The following is a 20,381-nucleotide window of genomic DNA, read 5'->3' as shown; positions in this document are numbered from 1 at the left end:
TATTATAAGATAAGAGACGAGGAAAAACACTTGATTAATCACCTGGCTTCATGTTGGCATTGATAGGTCTGGCAGCTGCTGCAGCCATTTGTTCCCGCCGAGGATCCTGGTAACTCATTTTACTAATAAATTCAATTGCAGCTTCTATACTTCTGTTATTAGTTTTCTGAAGAGCTTGTATAACCATATCCTGGTAAGAAGTTAAAAAAGAAGAAACAAAATTTAAATCTTATAATTAATAAGAAGGAAAGAACACTACAACTTCCACTAGAGAAATTCGTAATATTGAAGAACAAGGCCCCAAGCCATAATATTAATGTCTTGATTATGAAACTACTACAGGGTGGAGGGGCAAGGGAGAGGTAGGGGATTAAGAAGAACAGACTACTTTACATTGTGCATAAAATAAATAAGCTGCAAGGGTATCGTGTACAGCACAGAACGACTATAAAAACCCATACGATCTCAAATTACTAAAGAAAACAAAACAAGCCCTCAAATCCTTCAAATGGTCCTTTAATATTTTCACCTTCATGTAACAAATTACTATTTTCTTCTAGGGTTCTTCTTCCAGCTACAGTCACAGCAACATGATTCTAAATCTCTCATTCTTAACTTCATTCTTGTGTAAACAAACAGAGACTATCAGATTGTTAGAAGGGCACCAATCAACACACTGGGAAGCATTCTCGTATTGTTAAAGCACTTTTTAAAGCATCTTTGCCACTGTGTTTACTAGTAAAAGAGCTATGTAGTCCTGGTTCCTATCTTAAGAGCTTACATTTTCAGAGAATTTTATTTACAGGGACACAAATACAGGACAAATGGTAGAAGAAAACCATTCAGACTATATATATATATATATATATGATAATGTGATGAAGACTTTAGAAGGTTAGATGGTACGAAGGAAAAAGCAGGGAGTCCAGAATCAAATGGAACTGAGTTTGAGTTCTAGCAGCTTCTCATCACTATACTTTGTCTTTCATGCTTAGAAGCAAAAATACATTCCAGTGATTGTAGATTTATGTGCCGCAATTTAGAACCATGTGAACTTTGGTAACTTACTTATTAACATTTCAGAGCTCAGTTTCTTCATCTGTAATTCACTTACAGATCTGATGTGAGGATTAAATAAGAAAACATGTAAAAGCACATAAGCACAGTGTCTGGAGCTCAGATATGGGTTGTCCTCCTGGCTCTGTTCCTTGTCCTTTATGTTACATGTAAACACAAATTATACACTACCATGCAGAAAGTATACTGACATGCATTTTTCAAGAGGGAGGCAGCTACTTACTTGTCCTAGAGGATTAGGTATTTCAAACAATATTTTAAAATGAGAAATGGCTTAGTAAGACTAATGGGTGAACAGGCTACTGATAGATGATCCTCTTATGTGAAATGCCCAGAGATGATTACAAGAGCAACCAAAAAACAGACTGCAGCAGAGACTTGTTGCCTACTCAAGATCCATTCTCCCTTCTTGGAAAAAGTTATTGATTTTGTTGGAAGAAGTTTTCCTTATACCGACACTGGCCACATGACAATTCTGACCAATGAGACAAAAAACCAAGGATTTCTGGAAGAATGTTGCTATCTCTGATTTAGGTATTTGTCCTTCCTGCATCTTGTTTCCTAGACAATAGATATGACACCTGTGCTACAGCAAGTTGCCACCAAAAGGAAAATTCAAGAGATTCTTAAGAGTCCTAGATTCTGAATATTTTTAAGAGACTGAACCAATACTAGCTATATAAACTGAATCACTATTTTGTTTAAAGCATTCTTTAAAAAAAATTTTTTTTGAGGTACAGTTTACAATGTTGTGTCAATTTCTGGTGTACAGCACAATTATTCAGTCATACATGAATATACATATATTCATTTTCATATTCTTTTTCATGATAAGCTACTAAAAGATACTGAATATCTTTCCCTGTGCTATACAGCATAAACTTGTTTATCTATTTTATATATACCAGTCAGTATCTGCAAATCTCGAACTCCCAGTTTATCCCTTCCAACCCCCTCCCCCTAGTTTAAAGCATTCTTATTTGGATTTTTATTAAAAGCAACCAAACTCAATCCTTAACTGGTAAAAGGGTATATTGTGGTCACATTTTATGCTAATCAGAGTTTGCAAATTTGTAGTGAGATACAAAGTCTCCCTTTACGTGCAAATTTAAAATAATACATATCATCCAATTTAAATTAAAATTCACAACTTTATTTATTTATTTACTTTCTTAACTTTAAAATTGGTTAAACTAAGTCAACTGTAACTGTATTTATGCTATTATCACATGGCAGTGCCATCTCAGTTGATAAGAAAAATGGCATCCACCATCCTTTTTCAACATTGTGGAAACCATAGTCTTAAACGCACTAGAATTTCAACCTGTCATTTTAGTGATTATTATGCTGGGACTTATTCTTGAATTTTATTGCTGTATGTTAAAATACTTTTTACATCTGTAACAATATCAACCAATTGTTCCCTTAAGTGGGGTGTTAGTGCCAGTGTGAAAAAGAGTAACTTCAAATCAGTAACTTTGAAATAGAAGTCTTATGTGATTATGTCCATATAACCATACTTTTGTTTTTCATGCTTAGAAGCAAATATTCACTCCAGTGATTGTAGATTTATGTGCCCCAAGAATGCATCAATCCTATTTAACATTTATTCCTACGAAGAAATTAATCTTGAAATATTTGAGGTTTTAATTTTACAGAGCACCAGGAACATGTTCTCAAAATACTGCAACTGCCTTGACTTTGTGTAAAGGAAAAGATTAGGGTTTATGAAATGATAAAAACAATGAAGTAAAAACTGGTTAAGGATCTTGAATAAATTCTGCAATATAATGGGAAGCTATCAGAATCAATGATTCAAGAGGTAGTAGAAGTAAATTGCCATATTCTTTATACCACTATGAGTATAGATAATATCATTCCTTCATTATTTGGATAAATGAGGATTGATAAACATCTAAATGCTTTTAATAAAGCAACCTTGCTTAAGGGGTTATTAATGTCATAAGGTAAACAATTTTGAAATGTGTGATTTCAGTAAAGCTAACATATTTTGTGATGCAAAACAATTATTGTTACTATGGCCAACAAATAAAGAATAGGGCATTGACCAACATCTGACACTTCTTAAAGCTGTCTATGTTAGAAAGAATTTTTATGTTCCTTAGAGGTATGGACCATCTTTGGTATAATTCACTATCCTGACTGACAGGTTCACACACAGTAAGAGCTTTATAAATACATATTTACTGATGTGACTTATCTAACATACACATTACTACTTAAGGGCCTTCATAGCCATGTGATTTTCTAAACTTCCTTTCTCCAGCAACATATAAGAGGAAAGATGAAGAGCAATGATTCAGCCTTCTCTGTATTCTTGCCTTTAGGCTAAGGGATTAGGAAGAAAGTGCTCTAGAGAATCTCCGTTCAAGCCATTTCCTTAATCCTCCAACTACTAACCAGAAAAACATACCAGGTCCTCTTCTCCTCTTTTTCTCTGTACTTCCTGGTGCAAATTCAATATTTTTAGAATAGTTAAGTATAAAAATAATAGGAAGTAATATTAATCAAATGGATGAAAAGAATCAGCCAGAAAGAATAATCTTTTTTTCTTCCTAGTTTAGTTGTAAATCTCCCTTTTCAAATCCATTACTATAATGCATATTTAGGTTCTCATTTTTTAATTTAAATTGAGAGATATCTGAAAATGTGGTCACTAAAATATTACTAACAAGGTGAAGTAATTTTAAGGGTAATTATTTTTGTGTAGTGGAGCTAAAGGTAACTTTTAGTTTCCCCTTCATACTTTTAAATTTTTAACAGGGAATAGGTATCACTTTTATAATCAGGAAAAAAGTTACTAGAATTTTGAAAGAAAATGTAATCAGTGCTTGATTATTCACATTTAGTTATATTTTCCATGGCTAATTTTTATCTAAAATGATTTCTGCCAACTAAAATATTCATATAAATTATGTTATCATGGAAAATAAATTCTATTAACGACCTAAACAAGATATGATTAAATATACAGACTATAAAAACTTTCAAAAATGAGTTCTGAAGGTAAATATTAAAGACAGCATAATGAACACAAATTGAAATTTCATCAAAATAAACCTTTGATCAACAAGTAAATTTTTAGTTTTTGTGAATTTAAGATTTGGGTATGAGAGTGATGTGAACATAACTGCTTAATGATATCTAATTGTATTTCTTTCTCTGTAGGATAAACTTAAATTTCATGTCCTTAGAGCTGTCATTTCTACAACAGCCACTCAGCTCACCAGAGCTCCTGTCACACACAGATGTCCTTACCCTGCCCTAACCTGTGGCTTTCCTCACCTGCACTTCCACTCTGACTTCATGCCACGACCTTTCAAATCCCAGAACCACAGAGAAAACTAAACAAATAATCATTATTTTGTTTTAATAATTAGTGGAAGTGTAAACAACATTCTCTGCTGATAGAATATACAAATATGCATACACAGTTAAATTCTCTCAAACATTAAGGCAGGAGATCACCTAAAAAGTGTTATGTAGTATAAGGTAAGAAAAATCCTTTCCTTTTGTTTTTAAAAATTCTTACCTCATCAAATCCAGCAGCTTGCAAGTCTTGAAGCATTTGTGGATTAACTTCTGAAGCACTCCGGCTTGTTTCATTTGCAAATGGTTGTAGAGAGTTCCGAATTTCCAGCAAGGCTTTATGATGCGTCCCAAACTTGGGTGGATTTCTGACTTGTCTTGGATCTTCAGTTGACATTTTCCCCATGTTATGCTCAGCCTTAGCGGCATCAGATGGTTTGGATAAGTTCCTAAGGGATTCCCGAATTTCTTGCAGCATTTGACGGCTGCTGCCAGTGTAGTTACTGGCAGGAAAGGTCTTAGGCCTCATTTGTCTATATCCTTCTGGCTTTTCACTCCTCTTCATGAAACATCTATATATATAACCACCACAAAGGACTTCTTTAAGAGATACTTGATAGAGTCAAAGCTTTCCCTTGAACAAAACTGAAAAAGATCCTTTGCAGAAGTCCCCAGGAATGTTCTTTACAATCTAAAGAAAAGAAAAAATAAACAAAGCTATAAAGTGATTGATAAAGTAGTACCATATAGAGCAGTCACCCCCTTATTCATGGGGTATACCTTCTAAGACCACTGGTGGATGCCTGAAACCTTGGATGGTATCCGACCCTACTACATACAGTAGACCCCTGAACAACACAGGTTTGGACTGCATGGGTCCACATACACACAGATTTTTTCCAATAAATACATACTACAGTACTACATGATCTGAGGCTGGCTGAATATGAGGATGCAGAACTGTGGATATGAAGAGCTGAATGTAAAGTTACACGCAAATTTTCAACAGCTTGGAGGGTTGGCACCCCAACTCCTGTGTTGCTCAAGGGTCAACTGTACTGTTTTTTCCTATACGTACATACCTATGATAAAGTTTAATTTATTAATTAGGCACAGTAAAAGATTAACAACTAATAATAAAATAGAACAAATATACTGTAATAAAAGTTATGCAAATGTAGTTTCTGTCTCTCTAAATACCTTACTGTATAAATGTAATGCCGTTTCCATCTTAACTAAGCATGTATATACTGTGGCCATAACTTTTATAGTTTGAGGTTTGACAGTAAAACTAGCACGAATTTCTCTTTCTTTCTACACAATTTCACTTACAGATTTGTCAGCACATCATTTTTTTTCCTTATTGAGAACTTTCACCCCTCCACTTTAAGGAAGCACTTCACAACTTCTCTTTGGCATATATCTAAATTGCCAGCATCACTATTCTTGTGCTTTGGAGCCATTATAAGGAAAACATGAGTTGCTTGAACACAAGCACTGCATATGATGACAATCAATCTGATAACCCAGGTGGCTACTGAGTGACTTATGAGTGGGATACACTGGACAAAGGGATGACTTACTTCCTGGGTAGGATGAAGCCAGATGGCGTGAGATTACGTTCATGCTACTCAGAACAGTGCACAATTTAAAGCTTATGAATTATTTCTGGAATTTTCCATTTAATACTTTCAGACCACAGGTGACTGTAGGTAAGTGAAGTCTTAGAAAGTGAAACCACAGATAAGGGAAGACTACTGTATCAGGGGGAGAAATCTCACTGATTTAGGAGTTAAGAGACCTAGGTTATAGTTATGGCTCCATGAAGGATTACATGTCCCTATTTCCTAATCTACAGAATTACCTCAAGTACTGGTTATGATGATAAAAAATAATTTTAAGAGTGCTTTAGTAAGCACATAAAGTGCAGCTGACCCTTGAACAACACAGGGGCTTGGGGTGCCAGCCTTCCACACAGTGGAAAATTTGGGTGTAACTTATAATCCGTCCTCTGTACCTACAGTTCTGCATCCGTGGATTGTGTAGTGCAGCAGTGTTTACTACTGAAAAAATCCACGTAGGAGTGGAGCTGTGCAGTTCAAACTCGTGTTGTTCAAGGGTCAATGGTATATACAAATGCAAGGGATTTCTAGTGAACAATACAATGGGCAACCTCTTATTATCAACTTCACCTGGTGGCTCCAATTTTAGGTTTTACAAATTAGACTTCAAGTATAAGATTGCTTTAAAAGGAAGGGCACTGCTGCTTTAAAACGGTTTTTAAACCGCTAGTCTAGAAGACACCTTTATGCTTCAAAACCAGATGCTTAGGTTTATTTCTCAAACTGTGGACTGGGACTCTAGAGACAGTAAGACAGTAGGATGAGGAAAGGACCTCTAAGGACTTGTCTTATTCCTCATTTCATGCATGAATGGCGTCTACAATGCACTGGTGGAACAATCACCTAAAGTCCACTTAAACGTCCCCACTGAGAGGGAAATCACTAACTCAAGAAAGCCATTCCATTTGCAACAATTTCTAGATGTGTTTTATGTGGAGCACCATGAAATCTCCGTGCATATTTAGAGCCTGTTACAGCTGGTGCTAAACAACTTTATCCGCATTCTTATGCAACCATCATGTAACATGAGTGGTGATTACACTTAATGAGAATAGAAATAGGCTCTCAGTAGGTGATAATTAGCAATGTTTCATATCCCCATGGTTCCAGTTACAAACTATTTCACCCAAACTCTCTGAACCTCACTTTCCTCATCTACAAAGCAGAGATAGTAAACCTGTGTTACCTCCTCAAAGACCCTTTCCCTGGTTACCCAATTATCCCATTTTATTTTCTCAATACTTATCATTATCTAAAGTTATCTTATTTGTTTACTTGTTGTCAACCTCCCCTCACTGAAATAAAAACTCTGTAAGAGTGGAGGACATTATTTGTCTCATAACCACTGTCTGTCTACCATTTATATCAGAGCCTGGCGCATACTGAGTGCTCAATAAATATATGTTGACCAAATGAAATAAACATGTCTCCTAAATATCCCAGTTCCTTTAACTGTTCTTTAATTCATCATCCTCTTCTGGATACACTCTGGTTTGTCAAAATCCTGCTTTGCCAGAAAAGCACAGCATTTGTAATGAAAAAGCAAACAAAAATATTCAAGTCCTTGTTCTGTTAATTATTAGCAATGTGGACTTGGGCATTTAATTCTCTCAAAAATTGCCTCCTGAGGCAAAAAAAGTTAGAGTAAGAAGGTTTACCTTACGGCTTGAACAAGGATTAAGAAGAACAACCCAATACAACTAAAGGAATATACACACAATTGTTTAAAAATGTAGACTGCCCCTTGCAATACCACCTATAACAGCAAAAGATGACATCAACCTAGATGTTCATTGGTAATTGAGGAATTTATAGTACCTCTATATGTGATGAAGCAGATCTTCTGATGCAGTTCATGAACAGATACTCATAATATTCTTTAATATTCTTAAGCAAAAAGGGCAAATTTCAAAACACTATGTATAAAATAAAGCCATTTTCTATCCTAAAATTAGATTATGGTGATGGCTGTACAGCTCTGTAAACATACTACAGAATCACTGAATTGTGTACTTTAAATGAGTAAACCTTATGGTGTATAAACTGTATCTTACAGCTATTAAAAAGAAACCCTTTTTATTTAAAAAAATTATATTTATGGATATTAATTACATATATACGCATACATGAAAATTTGCAGAAAGCTTGAGACAGGATGAAACCCTGAAGCAGACCACTAGAGGCACAGTTTCCTGATGACATCACCTCTACTTTGTGGTATAATTGCTAAATTAGTTATGAATCAATCAAATTCTACTTGATAAGCAGCCCAAGTTTCTTCATTCTGTAAAAACAAAAATAATGAACTTTGTCATTGTTATGTCTGTCTACAACATAACCCAGTCTAATGATAATTACTTCATATATGAAATTAGGACTGATACATCTTGTGCTTTCATGAAGAAAGCTGGTCTCGAATGATAAGCCTTCCCAGAATATTAATTTAATAGCTTACTAATGAGTTTTTCTACAATTAACATTTAGCTCACCAGTCTAAAACTGCAGAATCTACCTCCTTGCCCTTTCCAAAAGGGAAGATATTTTCCATTTCCAGTTCTAGAACTTATCATTTCCCCATGATCGAGGATTAACAACAGTGGTTGTGCACTTTCACATGTCAGTTCACTTAGCACCTGGGCTGCCTTTCATTTATAGCATCTAGGTATTCCTTTAATATATCACTTATTTTAGATTTCAACTCCAAGTTAGCCATCACTTTATCATTACTTTACTATTTCCAAGATCATTCTCCTTGACAGAGAGGAAAAAAACAAAATAAGCATAGTGTTGCTTCTCTCTGTCAAGATATAGCATGTTTCCATCCTCCCAACACACAAATTGGTAAACAGTAGACAGTGCAAAAATATCTGTTAAACTAATAAATACAGGTGACTTATTCCTTTTTTTACTTTTTTGGAGGGGAGGTGGGGAAAGGGGGGAGAAATTAGGTTTATTTGTTTATTTATTAATGGAGGTACTGGTGAATGAACCCAGGACCTTGTGCATGCTAAGCAGGCCCTCTACCACTGAGCTATAACCTCCACCTCGACTTTCTTTTTACTCTTAGGAAAATATAATCTTGGTTTTTCCCCTAATTATAAAAAGATGCACCTTATTGAACAATTCAAATATTATATAATTATGTAAAGCAGAAGTCCCTCATAATTCCCTTCCTCAACAGAGAATCACTGTAGTAGCTGGATAATAACATCCCAAAAGATAACTACTTCTTCATCCCTGGAATCTGTAAAATGTTATCTTATTTAGAAAAGGGGACTTTGCAGATATCATTAAATTAAGGATCTTGAGATGTGGAGATTATCATGGATTATCTCAGTGAGCCGTACATGCGTGAGAGGTGGGGGAGATCTGATATACAGAGGAGGAAGCAATGTGACCATGGAGGCAGAGACTGGAGGGTGTGGTCAGAAGCCAAGGAATGCTGGCAGCTAAGAGAAGCTAGAAATAGCAAAGAACTGCTTTTCTCCTAGAACCTCCTATGGTAGAGTGGCCTTGCTGACAACTTGATTTTGGGCCAGTGATACTGTTTGGAATTCTAGCTTTCAGAACTGTAAGAGAATAAATTTTATTTATACTGTTTTAAGCCTTCAAGGTTGTAGTAATTTGTTACATAAGTCACAGGAAACGAATGCAATCATTATTAATACTGCATATTCTAGCATATATGACTTAATCAAGATGGGGTCAAAACACACAAAATATGCCATCCTCTTACATAATTATGTGAATTTACAAGAAGAGAATGTAATGTTGCCCAAACTCATCTGACCAAAGAACTATTTTTCTCCAGAGCATCTTATGAGATTCATTCTCTACATAATATACTTTAGAAAATGCTGGACCAGAGAGATTCATTCTAGTCCTATATTCCATAACTCTGTACTTTGATAATGCAATTACTAACACTCCTAACATTCAAGCGAGTGCACAATGGTCACAGAAATTACTTCTTGGATATGTGTGATAGTGTGTTTCAGGTTCAAATAAATGAATAATTTATTTATGCTTATCTCTTTCATGTACATGTTGAAATACTTGCAAATAAAATATGATGCCTGGAATTTATTTCAAAATAATCCGGTTTCGTGGTGAAGTGGATGGAAATACAGATGAGACAAAAGTAGTGATAAACTGATGATTGTTGTAGCTGGGTGATGGGTACCTGCGAGTTCACCGTACTATTCCCTTTACTTTTATGTATGCTGAATTTTCCAAAACAGAAAGTTAGAAAATAAAGAAAAGGAAATGACTATGGTGGATCTTGGAATGGTTCTGCTACAAATTATTCTTTTTCAAATACGAAGTACAGTAAAACACAAAGGATTTCTATAAAGAAACTATTGATTCCATGTAACAATATCATTTCAACATTAGCTTTTCAAGGGAAATAAACATTATATTTAAATACTCATTTCAGTTGTAAGATGATTGGCATCATCTGATTTCAGAAATGATGACATGGAAGAAATGTGGTATGTCTTTATCCAGTCACTATTGATTAACCTTGTGGCAGGGACCATATTCACATACTACCCTTTATCTCCCATATTTCCCAAAGCCCTTTGAGTAGAGATCTATAATGTGTGTCAGTTATGTCTTATTCCTTCTTCAATGACATCCAGGTCACATTCTGAGATGGTAGCTTCACATTATAGAGGGAATGTGGGTCCCTAAGCCACTGATGGCTTACTACTGACCCCCAATGGACTTTGTATTAGCAAGACAGGAATCTCTATTGTGTTAAGCCATTAATATTTTCTAATTTGTTACCACAAAACAGCCTAATATCATTGTGGCAATAAACAAAGACTGTCCAATAAAAGTAGAATCTATTTATTCAGAGCTTGCTATAGCAAGGGAGTTACCCACTATCACTCACGTATGGAAGAGACTCAAAGGCAGGTAGCAGAATGGAAGTTTTATACTAAAAAAAGGGAAGACTTCAGGTGTGCTCTGTAGATTGCTGCCACAAGGAAGCTGGAGGCCAGCTAACTAGAAATGGGGCATCCTATGTGATTGTTTTGGGTAGCATATTTGGTTTTCTCTGGTTGGTCCTGAGGGAAGCTTGCAATTACTGCTATTGCTACTAAGGCTGTGAATCAGAGCTGTATTTTCATATATGATCTGGCCATTGTCTACTTGTATATTTAGTCTCTCATTATTCTAATACAGAAATTGGTACCTAGAAGTGAGGTGCTGCTATAATATAAACCTAATATGGTATTGGCTAAGTGGTCAGTCTGAGGGCTTCAAGGAAACTGAGAATGGAGGCTGGAAATATGTTTCATAGTGGCAAAATATTTGATAAAATGGTTTGCCTGTTGTAACTTATAAGGTAACAAGGAACCTACTGAACTTGTCATTCTATGAAGAGAGTTTGGAAAAGAGAATCTTAGAAGTGTATGTTGGCTTCTGTTGGCTATTTGGCAAAGCATTATAAATAAATGATAAGGTCAAGAAAGCAGCTTATTTGCCAGCAGAAATAGAGAGGAGTAGAAAGAGTTCAGAAACTTAGTCTTGAGGAATTGGAAAAGTAGCTTGCTTTTAGACCCCAACACAAAGGGGTAGGATTCAAAGACTCTGAGCACAGATGTCCACCGAAATCTCTTAGCAGACTCAAGTACCTCAGTGTTTTAAAAAACAACATTAACGGTACGGCCTTCCCTCAAATAACCAAGTGAGAAGAGAAGTGAGAGTTCTCAAGTCTTTGGATGAGGTTACTAACACATGTGAACTTTGGTTATAGTTACTGAAACACAACTGACTGGACCTAAACATACCAGAGACTTAACTAACTTTGAGGAAATTGTTTTGTTAAAAACTTTTTAAAAAAAACTACTCAAGTTCAAACTAAAAAAAAGCCTTTAACTATTCAAAATCTAAAGCTCTTGGGCTCTCAATTTCTATGAGCAGTAATTTAGTCAAGAAAGATTTGCACCTTCCAAAGAGGGAATATTCCCCAAAAGTTCACATTTCATGTGGCCAAGGATGATAATGGAAGAAGAATTCCCAGAAGGTTCTTGGAGAACAATGGCCAACAGTTACAGAGAACAATGGAGGGAGGAGTTCCCCACTCCAGATAACTGAATCAAAGCGCTATCAAGGAATCTCCCCTTCCTCCAAGGCTGGTTGCTTTCACAAGATCTGCCTATGGAGATTTTTAAACTATTTTATTAGCAATTGCTCTTTCCCATTCTTCTCCTTCTCTGCGTGTTTGTGTGTCTGGTTTTTTTTTGGCAGGGGGAGGTAGTTTACTTATATACCTTTTAAGGAAGGTACTGGGGATTGAACCCAGGACCTTGTGCGTGCTAAGCATGCACTCTACCCTGAGATACACCTTTCCCCCTATAAATTTATTTTCTTCCCCTGAAAAATCGTTACTAAATAGATTGCTTGTTACAGACTTAACAGTGTCTTGGAACTGAGGAAATAAGACAGTTCAACCTCATCTTTTAAAGTAACTGTATATTGAATTACATCATGTGGATGTGTCATAACTTATCTATCCCCTACTGGTGGGCCTTTAGGTTAGTTCCAATTTTTTTCTCTTATAAATAACGTTCAAACACTGATAACTTCAATTGTACTGGTTTAACATTCTAGTTCTGAGGATCAGTGGTGAGTTCATTTTGTTACACTTCACAGCTTACGTGTATATACATATTCCTTGTACATATCAAAATTAGTTAATAAAAAATGTGATGATAAAAATTCTTGTGCACACAATGTTGAGCATTTCCCTTAAGATAAATTCCCAGAAGTGGAACTGCTGGGTCAGAGAGAACACATATTTAAAATTTTGATACTTACTGTAAGGTGGCCTTCCAGAAAGGTGGACTAATTTACAATCCCTCCAACAAGGTCTGGTTGACACTGGCATTAACAAATTTTAGTAATCTTTGCTGATATGATATGTGAAAACTCAATAAATAAAGAGAATTTTAGAAAGAAGTCTTCAATGCTAAAAAGCTTACCTTTTTAATCCATGTTACATGGTGCCAGACAACTAATACATAGTTTTGATCATGTTACCTCCCTACCTACCCTACTTTAACTTAGCAATTAAAGGCAGAGATCTGGAGTCAAACAGCAGGGAACAAATCCCAGTTCTACCAGTAACCAGCTTTGTAATCTCAGCAAGCTGTACTTCAGTTCCTTCATCTTCAGATGTGGGCAATAATGGTCCTATTTAATATGGTTATTTTAAGCATTAAATAGGTTTAATACATGTCATATGTTTAGAATAAGTGCCTGGCTCAATAAATATGTTATTATCCTCTCACTCTTTCCACTATCTTACCTAGATTCTCCCCCATGTAACATACACTGTATATACTTGCTCTCAGCCAACATACCTTGTGCTTCTCTACTTTCATGTTCTTTCTTTTCCTGTTACTCTTCTTGGGAGAACCCCTGCCATATTTCTCCTTGTAGAAATTATATCCAACCTTTAAGGTGCCATTCAAATGCTTCATCATGAAGCTTTCATCGAACTGCCAGTTGTTATCTTCCTCTGAATTCCAAATGCACTTTGCACGGTCAAATAAAACTTGTTTCTGCCCTATTCTTGCACTTGTCTCATTTTTCCTACTAGATCACAGACTGACAGAGCAAGGGTGTCTTGGAGATATATATATAGTCAGATGAGGGAATGGATCCAGAGAGGTAAAGTGGCCCCCCTAAGACCATATAGCCAGCTGGAGATCATGCTAGGAATGGACTCTACACATCCTGAGCCAGCCTAGGGCTCTTTTTACCATACCTACATATTTAGTTTTTCTAACTAAGGGATGGTGACTCACTCACATTCTTTGAAGGGATACTTAAATTGGTTAGACTGAACAGACAAAACCTTCATTTCTTAGAAAGTTCACACCTTCATCAAATGCAAGAATGTTAGTAAGTCCAAACAAATATTGCTGATACCTTGTCCAACTTAGGAGAACAGATCCCATTATATAAGAAGATTTCAAACTGTTACCGTTTGAATCAGGTTTATAAGAAAGATAGCCTGTCTCAATGCTCTGACTAAATCAGTCATGAGAATAGCTGTCTCAGCAGCATATTCTTAGTTGTTCATACAGCAACATTCAAGAATCTCTGCATACTGATTACATTTTCTCCAATTCACTTTCTAAGAATTAACTTACCAAAAGTGAAAACAATCACTATATTTTATCTTCATGCTGAAAAATGATGGCCATTTCTACTTGATAAAAATGTTCTCCAATGACTAAGTAACGTTTGTGGTCTACAAAAATCCCCCACTAATCTAAATACAACATCTAGAATGAAAACTGAATCACCAGAGTTGGAACTATTCCAAGACTACATTTGTGTAGAGTAATGAGGAGGAGGATTAAAAACAAAAATTCAACCTATAGAAGGAAATCCACATAGCATACCAAAAATACGTAGCAGAAGTATTTTATTATTTGCTTTTGGAGAGTGGCAAGTGATATATTCAGTACATATTCAGGCAAAGAAAAAACTGGGCCTCCCCAAGCGTGTATCATGATCTAGTTCCTTGCAGTAGCAGCCGATCAGAGCACAATGCTGCTACTTTTACTGTTAAAATCAAATTCCTCCACTGCCTTAGGGAATCAACTAGCCCATTTTACCTGTCTGCCAACTTACTAAAGTAATCACCTTAATTAAATCACAAGTGTATATAACTTTGGACAGAACATTCATTCCAATTATAATGTCCTATCTTTTTCCTCCAGATGGAGGATATTTGGTAAAAAAATTCTTAAGCCTCAACATATAATCCATAAAGGCCTGACAAGCTTCATGATTCAAATCCATTTCCATACATTATTTGTGTGTGAGATTATACTTATTTCTCACTAGATTTATGAATAACTTCTATACGAAGATATAATATTTTGAGTTACACTAACATATGGGTCGACAGACATAAAATTTTATTCCCTTAGAAAAGAACTTACAATTGGAGAAGAAAATAACTTTCAACTGGAAAGAATGGGGTTAAATCAAGTCACCTGAAAGTTATTCTTTGTGATACAAACGCTTCTTGAAGTTACAATAAACAATGTTCCTTTAATTTCCTTCCTTCTCTATATTTTTACACACACTTCTACTCCAAAAAGGCCCCTCCATTTCTCCTACCCCTTCCAACTACGAACAGTAACCTACTTACAGTGAACTGTAAACAGAAATTCCCAGTATTTCTTTAAGGTTTATCTAAGATCGGGTTCCTCTGGGATGCAAAGAACTGTGGCTCTTTCACTGCAAGTTTCCTTCAAAACCACCTTTCGCCTTCCCTCCCTCCTAGACACCGATGACCCGTGCGTGTTGGGGATAAGGGTGAAGGTGTGAGGGAGACAGTCCGCTCAAGGCCTCCAGGCTCTTCCCAACCTAACCTGAACTTCCAAGGCCGCAAAGCCTGGGGCTCTTCCTCCAGCCCCGGGCGCGGCCAACCCTCGCTTCCCCAGGGCAGGGCTCCGCTCAGGTCGATGCAACCAGCCAAGTTGGGCCCGCACCGGACCGGACCGGCCCGCCCGTATGCAGCAGCCCCTGGACCCCCGCCAGCGGGGATGGGCGTGGGCCCCGGCGGCCACCGCCCGGCCAACTCGGGCTCGGGAGGAGAGAGTGCGCCCCACCCGCTACGCCAGCCTCGGACCTACCTGCAGGGGAGAGCGGGGCTCCTGGACAGCGGCCACGGGCCGGAGGGCAGGCGCCGAGGAGGCTGCAGCCCGTCCCAGGGACCCCAAGTATCCCCGGTGGGGCAGGGCGGGCAGAAACGCTGGGGGGTTGCCGCGGGCCAGCGCGGCCCGTCGCGGGGGTCGCGGGGACCTGGTTCTCTCCTTAGCACCAGGCCACCGCCGCCGCCGCCGCCATTTTGCCTTCCACTCGGTGTCGCCGCCGCCGCACTCCGCTGCAGGTTTCCCGGATGTGGGCATTTCCCGGCGTCGCTTGCGCGGGGGCCGAGGACTGGGGGCTTCTGCCCGCCCGGCGACGGGGAGCGAGCGCGCCGCCTGTGGCCTCCGGCTCCCCGTAGTCGCCCGCTCCTCTGCGTGTCCGCGAGCGTCGCCCCGCGTCGCCCCGCGTCGTCCCCGCCTTGCGCTGCCCAGGTGACGCCCCGGCTGGTGGTGTCAGGCTCTCCCTCTCCCAAGCCCACTCATTTATTTCGATGTCTCTCTTTTTTCAATTGAGCTGTTTCTATGGACTAATAGAGAATAAAAGATGAGCATCTGGAGTTTATTTCTCAAAAGGAAACAGTAGTGTGTTGCTCTCTGACACCTCGATGTGGACATCGGGATTCGAGATTTCTGGTGGCTTTGAAATAAATTGATTTTTGCTTTTCCCACGTAAATCTGTGAGTTTAAGTATTTTATGAATCAGCCAGATGAATACATTCTCGAACCAGAACCGACCAGAGAGTTGAGATTTTTAATCTGTCAACTGAATCTGAAGAAGAGGAAGTCATTATTGCCATAATTGGAATAACGGTGACTGAGGGAAAAGGCTTTATTTCTTGTTTAATTGAATTGGAAGTTGGGGGTGGGGTCATTGGGTGTATGATGTTTGAAGGTCCTGTCCACTCTTTGTAAAGAGCGCCTTTGCCAATTCTGCCTCTAGAAAATATATGCAGTTAGTCTTTTCAAATATCTCCTTTCATCATTTTTCTACTAGACACTAACTATAACTTTTTTTTTTTCAATTAAAGACTTTCCCCCCCCCGATGTTGAATTTGTTGCCGGCTACTGTATCCAGAGTTCAAATGTGAAAACCTCTGTTAAAAGATTACATTCCACTTGGTTGAAAACCTGTATTTCACAAGCACAGAGTTTGTAGAAGATAGAACAAAGTGAATCACTTAATAGCCTTAGGTCTTACTTTCTTCAACTGGAGAACTGGGTAACCTGCAAAGTATCTTTCAGCTTCAAAATTGCATGAGTTATATGAATCTAGTATGTTCAGAGTCCTGCTTGCCCTTTCCAGAAGGATTCTATATCTGGAACAGCATACTGCCTCCCACACTTTGTCACCTCTGTCACCAACCCTCAGAACTTCTTCATTTAAGCTCTTCAATTCTCTCTAAACCTAAAGGCAGGTATCTCCAAAAACTACTGTCTTTGGGAAAATTCCAAGATAATTCAAGGAGCTCATTAAATTGCTCTGGTAGGACCAAGAGGTTTACTCCTGTGAAGTAGGGGAAGAAAAGAGCAGGGAAAGGAGAGAGGGCATGGTCAGGAGAGAAGAAACAACCAAGATGAAAAGTAGCTGAGACTCTGCGAAGGGGTGGAGGTGAAAGACCAGGGAAATGCTTACTAGAGGTGCTGGCTGTCTAAGAATGGCAGTATCTGCCATTCTATTTAAAGGTCTTTGTATTGCTGTGATGGAAAATCTTTGGTCCAGCTTCAGCCTACTCAACCCCTCAATGCTTCATTGAATAGGGATTTTTTATTTCCTTTTATTTTTATCAATGGGTGTAGGGGGCCAAATTTCATGCTTGGGTGACAGTAGGAACAGAGGCAGCACACATGGAAGAAGCCTGGAGGGCAATGTGGTCCTGAGAACACAGGCCCTCCCACGAATTCATACTATCTTAGGGGAAGTCTCTAGATTGAGCAGACCACACTTAGGAGTGGAGAATGGTATTCTACCTCCTTGAGAGTGGAGAATCTACATAAATTATTTGGAGTTCTGAGCAGACTTGTCTCTTGTCCATTTTATTCAAACATTTATTCTTATCAGTGTGGATTCATGGATATTTATTTAATAGTTTGGATATTTTCTATATTTTGTTGATCAAATTGTTCCAGCTTTGGCTATTGGAGCTCTTCCAGTTAGCTTCTGTGTCCCTATGACACTGCCATCATTGTGGGCTTTTTTTTTTTTTTTTTAACTTTATTACTTTCTGGTGCTACAAGATGCTACAAGCCACCTATTTTATTTCCTGCCCCTTCAAGGAGCCCTGGTTCCTTTTATTGGAGAACAGTATTACAAAACAAATCTGGGTTCTAGGCATGTTCATGGCTACTGGGGTAATCCTTGTTTGTGAGATACCTTTGGCTAAGAAATTTTAAAATTTAAATTGATTTCATACCATGCAGGGGTAAGATCTGTGTTTTGATTTGTTGCAGCTAGTATTTTACAGTCTAGTATTAATTACAATTTAGCTTCTTATATCCGTAGCCTGTACAAAAATTGTTTTGACAGTTGATGCATTTCTGATAGCAGTGCTAGGCTGGTCTCTCAGCTACTGTCCCCTCAAAGTCCAGTCATGACAATTTGGAATTGAACATTAGTTTATTTTTAATTAATTTTTTTTTACCTGATCAGCTAGAGTCCAGTCATTCTACTTCTCTCTTCTCACTCCCACCCCCCTTCGTGGTTTTCTCCCTCTTCTAATATAGTGAAATGTTGAAACTGTTTTGATGATCAGATGATTGTAGTCTAGGCTGTTAGTTATTTTATTCTATATTGCCACTTAACATTAATTGCCATTCAGAATAATACCAGTGAAAGTTTAAACAGTCGCCTATCATAGTTTGGATCTCCCCAGGTTTCATTATCTGTAAAAGAAGAGTACTGCTACTCTTCAGACCATCTAATTAGTCTAAGCTAGATACCATATTGATACCATAAGCTTAAATGAAGGCTTGATATAAACTATACACAAGTGAATTTAGTATGCTTCTTGGACAAGTTCCAGAATGGATTATTAGAAGGATGTTTCCACAATACTATGAAGTAGAAGTGTTATTCACAAAGGACAAGGAACTTTTCAATTATGCCAAAATTTTGGTAGGATGATAGCTATACCATGGGAGTTTTCTCACAGTAGCCTTGTGAAAAAGATAAATGAATGGGGCAGACTGTCAATAAATTAGGTTGGTTTATAAATATTTCACAGCAGTAGCCAAATACCAACGTTTCATGTGCCACTGATAATTGGGAAGACTCTAGGAGTGGGCCTATGCACTCAGTCCATTTAACCTATCTCCTCGTGGGGAGAACACGTTGGGAAATTCTGAAAATGATCAGCTTCTGCAGAAAAGATTCAGTCATGATTGTTAGTTCTTTCCTACAGTGAAATAAAATTTCCGTCTTTTTAAACAGGAGTATGGACCAACAGCAAAGGATCAAAACCACCTGCATGAACTCAAGAATACGGAACTATGGCTTAGGGAGTATCAGGTATGAAAAATTAAGGGTTTAAGTTCAACTAGTCATCAGTCTAACTGAACAAATGTCAGAATAGCTGAAACAGCATTGCAGAGGAATATTGTACCCAGAACCAGAATAGATTTCTGTCATACTATCAGCAAGGCAGACACCACTGGAAAAGTGTTCATTTTGGAAGTCACACTTAAATGACGGCCTTTGGCAAATGAGGTATTTTTTAAAGGGAAGACAAAATTGTGAGTTGTTTAGTTTACACTGATTCAGTGCATGAATTGTGAGTTCAGTTTAGTTTACACTCAGACATGGGCTCTGTTCTTGAGCTTGTGGTCCAGCAGAGGGAGACAGCCTGCTTTCACAAATGGCCGTAAGCACAATATATGCTCTGCACAATGGGCTCTTGATGCAGAGTGCAATTTAGCCAAGGGAAGGCTTTCTTGAGAAAATGACACCTCAAAGGAGTCCAGAAGGGTATGCAGGATTTAGCCAAGAAGGGCAAGAAAGGCGGGGAAGGGAACCTTGCCCACAAGGAACAATTGAAGGGATTTTAAAAGCTTACCCCAAAGAAGCTACAATCTGTATTTTCAATATTTGAATATATGATGAAAGAAATTGAAAAATTTTTTGTGCCTCCTGAGGAAAGAAGACAAGTGAAAGCAAATTTCAGTTTACGTGAACATTCATTTATTTAGTGAAATCTTATAGTAAAAGACCCCAACATAATGCAAATTTGATAAATTGGTGATTGGTTCTGTCTTATAGTAGGTTCCCATGATCATTTCATTAACCCACAATAACATGATTCTACCCTTTTTTATAGGATTGTTTGGGATACCACTCACACATGAAAACCCTGCCATAATGCTCTATCAGAGCTGTCCAAATGTGGAGGCTGCATTGGAAAATGGGAAACTTGATCATGGTACATTTTCAAGTAGAGTTGGATAATTGGCTGGGAATGCTGTGGAAGTGATGATTAAATTTAGGTTGGAGATGCCCTCTGAGCTATCTTCCACCTCTGAGTTCCTACAGCCCTCAAAAAACTCTACTTGATAGTTTCATGAATAAAGGCAGTAAGTGACAATGAACAAATTCATATATTAGGGTTTTATTTATACTATATAAAGCTTATGTTTCTTATTAAATCTAGCAAAATTCATCAACTGATTGAAAATG

The 20,381-nt window shown here is 37.7% G+C and overlaps 1 protein-coding gene and 1 pseudogene across 2 annotated transcripts in view; one reads left to right on the top strand and one right to left on the bottom strand.

Moving 5' to 3' along the window:
• LATS1 (large tumor suppressor kinase 1) overlaps positions 1-15,969 on the bottom strand; it is a 36,832-nt gene extending 20,863 nt beyond the window's left edge. Inside the window, exons 1-4 of one of the 2 annotated variants that reach the window (XM_074368172.1) lie at positions 15,701-15,969; positions 8,156-8,313; positions 4,631-5,098; positions 43-190 (exon numbers count right to left, since the gene is read on the bottom strand). In XM_074368172.1, coding sequence (XP_074224273.1) covers positions 43-190; positions 4,631-4,972 — 490 coding nt within the window. In that variant the 5' untranslated portion in view covers positions 4,973-5,098; positions 8,156-8,313; positions 15,701-15,969. The remainder of the gene's footprint in view (positions 1-42; positions 191-4,630; positions 5,099-8,155; positions 8,314-15,700) is intronic. The other variant, XM_074368171.1, reaches the window with a different exon arrangement.
• On the top strand, positions 14,936-20,358 carry LOC123619795 (uncharacterized; annotated as a pseudogene).
• The last annotated feature ends 23 nt before the right edge of the window (positions 20,359-20,381 follow it).

This window comes from Camelus bactrianus, chromosome 8 (genome assembly GCF_048773025.1).
Source record: "Camelus bactrianus isolate YW-2024 breed Bactrian camel chromosome 8, ASM4877302v1, whole genome shotgun sequence".
Classification (NCBI taxonomy): Eukaryota; Metazoa; Chordata; class Mammalia; order Artiodactyla; family Camelidae; genus Camelus; species Camelus bactrianus.
The sequence above is the reverse complement of the archived record's forward strand: the minus strand, read 5'-3'. Positions and strand labels throughout refer to the sequence as shown.